At 46.0% G+C, this 8,112-nt stretch overlaps 1 protein-coding gene across 1 annotated transcript; it reads right to left on the bottom strand.

The window, feature by feature from the left end:
- Positions 1 to 2,206: 2,206 nt before the first annotated feature.
- SPMAP1 (sperm microtubule associated protein 1) lies at positions 2,207 to 7,526 on the bottom strand. Its single transcript, XM_083408058.1, has 3 exons — positions 7,184 to 7,526; positions 5,940 to 6,039; positions 2,207 to 2,474 (listed from the first exon to the last, which is right to left on the bottom strand). Exons 1-3 carry the CDS (start codon positions 7,388 to 7,390, stop codon positions 2,317 to 2,319), a joined length of 465 nt encoding a protein of 154 aa, XP_083264184.1. The 5' UTR covers positions 7,391 to 7,526; the 3' UTR covers positions 2,207 to 2,316.
- Positions 7,527 to 8,112: the final 586 nt, after the last annotated feature.

Raw genomic sequence — 8,112 nt, 5'->3', positions numbered from 1 at the left:
CTCCAAAGTGTTATGGAAAACTCTAGGTGTGAGGCTGCTCAGTCACCCAGCTCGTCGGGCAGAGCCCACGGGTCCCTGCAGAATAAAGGAAGGAGTCCAGCCACCAACCGGAGCAAATAGCTGTAGACCAAAGTTTACTGCACAACTGGAATTTTGAACCCCGAGGATGGGGTGACAAAGACTTTTAAAACTTTCCCACCATATCCCAGAATACAGTTCGTACAGCATCATTGCTACATCACTGACATGTCACAAACGGGGAGGGGTAGACAGGGGTTACACTAGGTTGAAGGTTGGTGGTTCAAATCCCCGTAATGGGATGAGCTCCTGTTGCTCGGTCCCTGCTCCTGCCAACCTAGCAGTTCGAAAGCACATCAGAGTGCAAGTAGATAAATAGGTACCGCTCCGGCGGGAAGGTAAACGTCATTTCTGTGCGCTGCTCTGGTTCGCCAGAAGTGGCTTAGTCATGCTGGCCACATGACCCGGAAGGTATACCCCAGCTCCCTCGGCCAGTAAAGCGAGATGAGTGCCACAACCCCAGAGTCGGCCACTACTGGACCTAGTGGTCAGGGGTCCCTTTACCTTTTTAACCTTGGCAAACATGTCCAGACAAGTCCTTGGTACAAGATTAGCATAAGCAGACATGGCAGGGCAAGACTCAGGTACAGTGGTGCCTCGCAAGACGAAAAGAATCCGTTCCGTGAGTCTCTTCGTCTAGCGGTTTTTTCGTCTTGCGAAGCAAGCCCATTAGCGGATTAGCGCTATTAGCGGTTTAGCGGCTATTAAAGGTTTAAGGGATTAGCGGATTAGCTGCTAAAAGGCTATTAGCAGCTTAGTGCCTTAGAAAAAGGGGGTGGGGAGCGGAAAAAACCCCCCAGGAATCGCAAGACATTTTCGTCTTGCGAAGCAAGCCCATAGAGAAATTCGTCCTGCGAAGCACCTCCAAAACGGAAAACCCTTTCGTCTAGCGGGTTTTCCGTCTTGCGAGGCATTCGTCTTGCGGGGCACCACTGTATAAGATTAGCATAGGCAAACACCTCTGAAGTCCCACCACCCAAAGTACAATTGAACTTCCTTTGCATGTCTGGCCCCTTGGCAAATTTAGTGATGTGATTAGGCTTTCCTTGGCCAACGATCAGCTCAGCAATTGTCACCTCTGGGAACTTCCTGGAGTCCCTTTCAAGGGGGAAATAGCTTTGGAATGGAGGAAACCGGCAAAGGAGTTGATTTTATATTATTTTTAAAGCTAGTTAACTTCCCTGAGCTGTCAAGTTGAAAGGATACATTCAGGCATAATATTTGTAACATTTAACTTTAAAGATGTCCCCCCCCCCCCGTAATTTCCATAACGAAAGGAACACAGGCCCTGGGTGAGTGCCTGGGACCCCCCTAGGTTCTTGCCACCGCTAGGCAGAGAGAGGGGGAGGCACCAACCTTTGTAATGTTGTAAACAAAAATTGCCCTTTTCCCTTATGGGGTATCCAAGAGCCCATACAGAGTCCTTACATAGGATCCCTATTGGTAGGAGAGAATAACAGAGGCCAACCAGAGAATATTGAGAAGCAAAGCAGCTAGTAAGCTTGATCTTTATTGATCTGTTGCAACAGGGTGCTCCCCTCACCCGCAGGAGAGAGGAGGAACCCAGAAAAATTGCACGCAAGGCCTTATAAAGACTTTTGAAATTGCCACCTGTATATCAAGACCACCCCCAGAAACATCATACATACATCATAGAAGGGGTGTAACCTAAGACCACCCCTCAGATACATCATACCTAAATCACAGAAAAGGCGATCTAAAACAGAAATTTGAATGTTGTTTTTCTCCTGTCGTTGTTTATCTCCTGTCTGGCAGGTTACTTGATTGGGTTGCCTGGGGAGCCTGGCCAGTCTTTTGTAGTGATAAATACTTAGTTCCTGGGTCATGTCACAGGCTCACACCCTATTCATATCTTAAATGTGCCCTTAAGACAGGATTTGTGAGGAAAGAGACAATGGGGAGGTTTCCCACTTTGACCTTGCAGAGAAAACATTTGGTCAGTTTAGGAATCAAAATGGTTCCAGGTTGGTCTTCCTGTGCTGATCTATGTACGTGCTTGGTTGGTACGCTTATGAACATTTCCATATATCTAAGACCTCAAAATTCCTATCACAGTAACATTATTTTTCTTTCACCCCACAACACAGAAGCACACACACAAAGTTCATGTAAATAAATTAAAAGTATTTTTATTATTATTGTGGAGAAATCAATATAATTGACAACAAATGGAGAGTGTGATAAGAGGAAGGCAGTGAAGAAATCATATTCTAGTCTTCAATGGATGGGGAAACATGTGACTTCGCCAAAGCAAGAGGAACGAGTGCGGAGATCAGGGGTGTTGCGGCGGTAGCCGTAACGTCCATTGTACCCTTTCACCGGTTTTACGTCCATCAAGTGCCAATAGTGGCCAGCCACTTGCTGCGGAGAATGACCTGTAATAATAATAATAATAATTTATTCTTTATACCCCGCCCATCTGGCTGAGATTCCCCAGCCACTCTGGGGTGAGGAGAGGGGGAGAAACTATTTATTTATTACCCCTGCTGTAAGATAATTCCTCTTAATTCCCTTATGGGGTTTCCAGAGCCTGTATAGAGCCCTCCCTGGTCGTGAAGAAAGCAGAGGCCAACCAGAGTACAGTGGCACCTCAGGTTACATACGCTTCAGGTTACATACGCTTCAGGTTAGACTCTGCTAACCCAGAAATATTACCTCAGGTTAAGAACTTTGCTTCAGGATGAGAACAGAAATCGCGCAGCGGCAGCAGGAGGCCCCATTAGCTAAAGTGGCACTTCAGGTTAAGAACAGTTTCAGGTTAAGAACAGACCTCCAGAACGAATTAAGTTCCTTAACCTGAGGTACTTTCAGGATGCGAATGCGGCAAACCCGGAACTATTTTTCCAGGTTTCGCTGCATGCGCAAAAGCACTAAATTGCGCCACGTGTAGAAGCACTAAATCACGCCGCGTACATGCGCAGAAGCGACACCTCCGGTAGCGAATTCCTCAGCATCTGACCGGAGCTCCGGAACAGATCCCATTCACAACCGGAGGTACCATTGTACAGTGGTACCTTGGCCTACAGATGCTTCAGGTTACAGACGCTTCAGGTTACAGACTCTGCTAACCCAGAAATATTACCTCGGGCTAAGAACTTTGCTTCAGGATGAGAACAGAAATTGTGTGGCAGCGGCACAGCAGCAGGAGGCCCCATTAGTTAAAGTGGTACCTCAGGTTAAGAATAGTTTCAGGTTAAGAACGGACTTCTGGAACAAATTAAGTTCTTAACCTAAGCTACCACTGTATATTGAAAGCAAAGCGGCTAATAAGCCTGCTCTTCATTTAAAAGGAAATAAACTGTTGCAACAGGGTCACCACACGCAGGACAGAGGAGAACCCTGAACAATGGTGCGCAAGACCCCATAATGGCTTTTGAAGTTGCCCACCCTGTACCCCAAGACCACCCCCAAAACATCATACATACATCACAGGAAGAGGCCACCTCTAGCAGAAATTTGAGAGTATTGTTTCTCTCCTGTCTGCCAGGATACCTGATAATGCCTTATGGTAAAGGTGAAGGACCCCTGACAGTTAAGTCCAGTAGGGAACGACTCTGGGGTTGTGGCGCTCATCTCGCTTTACTGGCCGAGGGAGCTGGCATTTGCCCGCAGACAGTTTTTCCAGGTCATGTGGCCAGCATGACTAAGCCGCTTCTGGCGAAACCAGAGCAGCGCACAGAAACGCCGTTTACCTTCCCGCCAGAGCGGTACCTATTTATCTACTTGCACTTTGACGTGCTTTCGAACTGCTAGGTTGGCAGGAGCTGGGACCGAACAACGGGAGCTCATCCCGTTGCAGGGATTCGAACCGCCAACCTTCCGATCAGCAAGCCCTAGGCTCTGTGGTTTAGACCACAGCGCCACCCGCGTCCTGTTGGTAAAGTTAAAGGACCCCTGACAGTTAAAGCCAGTCGCAAACAACTCTTGCATTTTCTGGGTAGCCTGGCTACCCAGGCGATGGTAAATACTTTAGTTCCTGAATCTCTTGCACATAATTGAGTTTGCTCAGCTTAACAGATACAGTGAAACCTCGGTTTTTGAGCATCTCAGAAGCCAAATGCCGAAAACCAGGAAGTAATTGCTTCCGTTTTCGAACGCGCATCGGAAGTTGAACGGCTTCCGCTGCGTTTTTCTTTTTTCTCAGTGGATTTTGCAGACTGCCCATTGCTCCTCGGTTTTCAAACATTTCAGAAGTCGGACGGTCTTCTGGAACGGATTACGTTCGAAAACCGAGGTTCCACTGTACTTGCCAGACTGTGTTTGCAGGAGGGTGTAAGCCCCTACAGTCCAAAGACAATTGGAAAGCTTTTCCCATTTCCCCCCTCCTCTCAGAGAAATATTTGAGGTCAATTTGGGAGGGTCAAAATGGCTTCAGGATTGCTCTCCTGACCTATTTCAGACATGTGGTTTATATACTTATGTATGTGTTTGCCTTGTACATTTATGAACATTTATTCTATATTTGAGACCTTAGAATTCTTATAACACTCCTTCTTGCATCCACCCAGGTCATTAATAAAATGTCTAAGTTACCATCTGTCTAGCATCCTCAGTACAGTGGTACCTCGGGTTAAGTACTTAATTCATTCCGGAGGTCCGTTCTCAACCTGAAACTGTTCTTAACCTGAAGCACCACTTTAACTAATGGGGCCTCCTGCTGCCGCCGTGCCGCCAGAGCCCGATTTCTGTACTTATCCTGAAGCAAAGTTCTTAACCTGAAGCACTATTTCTGGGTTAGCGGAGTGTGTAACCTGAAGCCTATGTAACCTGAAGCGTATATAACCCGAGATACCACTGTACAAATCTTTCCTGCTAGAGCAAGAAACAGAACTTTGCTTTTGCAGACTTCTTGGATGTCTCTTGTCGTTGCTAGTGAGTAAAGGATTTGTCTGTGTGAGGGACCCTAGGTGGGGTTTTCCCACATTGCCAGGGAACTGTGAGAATTGTCGTTCTATGAAGGAAATAGAGCGGGTTAAGCACGTTTTAACAAACTACAGTTCCCATGATTCCATGGGGGAAGCCATGCTTGTTTATGGCAGTACAGTGGTACAGTGGTGCCTCGCAAGACGAAAAGAATCCGTTCCGCGAGTCTTTTCGTCTTGCGGTTTTTTAGTCTTGCGAAGCAAGCCCATTAGCGGATTAGTGCTATTAGCAGTTTAAGGGCTATTAATGGCTATTAAAGGCTTAACGGATTAGCGGATTAGCTGCTAAAAGGCTATTAGCAGCTTAGCGCTTTAGAAAAAGGGGTTGGGGAGCGGAAAAAAAACTCAAAAATCGCAAGACATTTTCGTCTTGCGAAGCAAGCCCATAGAGAAATTCGTCCTGCGAAGCACCTCTGAAAACGGAAAACCCTTTCGTCTTGCGGGTTTTCCGTCTTGCGAGGCATTCGTCTTGCGGGGCACCACTGTACCTCAGGTTAAGTATTTAATTCGTTCCGAAGGTCCGTTCTTAACCTGACACTGTTCTTAACCTGAAGCACCACTTTAGCTAATGGGGCCTCCTGCTGCTGCCGCGCCGCCGGAGCACAATTTCTGTTCTCATCCTCAAGCAAAGTTCTTAACCTGAAGCACTATTTCTGGGTTAGCGGAGTCTGTAACCTGAAGCGTATGTAACCCGAGGTACCACTGTATATATTGCTTTAAATGTATCACATGGATGTGTCCTGAATTAAGTCATTTCTGCAGCATCAAACAGCTTCAAAAGCCTTTGATTCCCACAATGAAATAGGGGGGAACAGCTTCAAGAAAAGAGAGAGAGAGAGAGAGAGAGAGAGAGAGAGAGAGAGAGAGAGAGAGGAACGACAAAACACAGGCATAGAAAAGTCATAGTATTTCTCTCACCTCCCCCTGCCCAATTTCTCCTGTTCAGGTACCTCTGTCCTGGCCCATAGATATGAAAATAATCTACTATCCAGCCATCCCTCGAGGTACCTCCGCGGGTCTGTAACAAGCAAAAGCAATTAAAAAATATATTACTAATGCTGCTTAGCAATTTAGTACCAGCAATGTGCTAGGGGCTGTACAGAACTCATTTTTTAAAAAATTCCTTCTAGTTAAGATATTTTTTGGGCACGATGAAGCAATAAAATTTTCAGGGCGGGGAAGGTTTCAACTTTTCACATTGCCCATCACATTCCTTCCCTTTTTCCTAATGTAATTGGGGCTGATGTCATAGGGGCATGTGGTGCGTACAGTGAGGTCATAGAGGCAGCTGTGACATCAAGCAGCAAAAGCCGAAACATTCCAAGAAAGGGAAGTCCAAATATAGAAGATATTAAAGATTTCACACACCCCTCCTGAATACCCATAGGCCATGCTATAGGCTCCTTCTGAACACCTATAGACGATGCACAGCCTATCTATCTTTTGGAAACATTCCAAGGTCTTTTAAGTAGGACACAATTTATTTTTTTTATTTAGGGCACAATTCAGGAGTCTGGTGGTGATTGGGTCTTCATTATATTTTCCCCATTTACTTTCAATGTGTTGAATGGATTGGAACGTGGCTGGACACTAAGAGAGGTTGACAGGGACATAATTCTTCTGCCTCCAGAAGCAACCTAGATTTAAAATAATTGAAAAAGCAACAATGGATTTTACTAGCCTAATGGGCAAAAAAGTAACCTCTGTATGGCTAAGCACGTCAAATGCTGATCCAGCCTTTTATTAACAACCTCCAAGGCAGGCAAACCCACACACCACTCCAAGAGCAATGGATTCGATTACTATACACTTTCAAAAAGATGCACAATGCTTTCCGTTCTCGGGCAAAGCTCTAACATACCAGTAAGAGGTATTACTGAGCTGTGCTAAGCAATTATGTGAATTAAATTGCAGCACGTGGCGTCTCACCCTAGCACTGCAGATGCAGACACATTGCACAGCCAAGGAAATCAATGGCAGCAAACTATTATGGGATGGAGGAGCTGGCCTGGCCGGAAAGCTCCAAGTGGGCAGTTTGCGGACCACAAACTAGGAGCAAGTTTCTACGGGAAACTGTCCGGCAGGATCAGGAGTCAGTAGATCCTGCAGTACCTGTGTGATTGTCAGCCAAGTTGGTTTTATTATCCTTTAGATGCACTCACCTGTTCTGTCCTTTTCAGCACAGATTTGACCACTGGGGATGAGAAGTAGCTGGCCGCGTGGATGTCCAACTGGGCATTATAAGGAGGCAAGGCAGACCACAGCCTGGGCAGGAGGTTGGTGTAGCTGCTTGCTATAGTGTCTACGGCCACACCATCGAGAATGAACTCCTTTTGCCTTTGTAGGCATCTCCGTGTGACGCAAGTCATGTTTTGTCCGAGGCAAGAGAAAAAGCCACTGGTCGCTATTCCCAGCTGTACCACTTTCCCTGTCGCCTCCCCAGCAACTTTCACTACTTCCTGACCACACAATCAGTGTCACTGTGATGCTATCAGCATAGACAATTGCCTCCTAACAACCAAGAGGTTGCCAACAGGTTGTTAAGGCTCGAGATGACTCATCTCAGGCATGGTACTTCTTGATTAAGGGGGGCGGGGATAATGCTTTCCAGTGGAACAGAAGGGACCCTAAGGGTCATCTAATCGAACCCTCTGCAATTCAGAAATTCTGCCCCAAGCCTTCCCTGGGTGGGCTCAAACCACCAACCTTCTGGTTAACAGCCAGATACACTGAGCCAATGCACATAAATATCTTGTTTTAAATCCTCTTATTTCACGAAGGAACCTAGCCTCAAAAATGGGCCATGGGAGTTGGAATTTCTCAAATAGAATACGTAATAAAAATCTTTTAACAAAAACGCTAAAGATCTTGGGTAATATTTCTATTCCGTGAAAAAAAATATTATTTTCTGCTCGATTTCTTAGCTGCTTCTTTCTTCGGCTGGGAGCCATATGCATGCACAGCAAGGTACATATATATATATATATTTAAGGACATCACATACATACTTGGGAGAACTCAAATGTAGACTAGACATCACATTCGGAGATCAGCAATTCACCCTGCCGTATTTGTGCTGCAAGTTCAACAT

This window comes from Podarcis tiliguerta, assembly GCF_965153285.1.
Source record: "Podarcis tiliguerta genome assembly, chromosome: 13".
Taxonomy (NCBI): domain Eukaryota; kingdom Metazoa; phylum Chordata; class Lepidosauria; order Squamata; family Lacertidae; genus Podarcis; species Podarcis tiliguerta.
The sequence above is the reverse complement of the archived record's forward strand: the minus strand, read 5'-3'. Positions and strand labels throughout refer to the sequence as shown.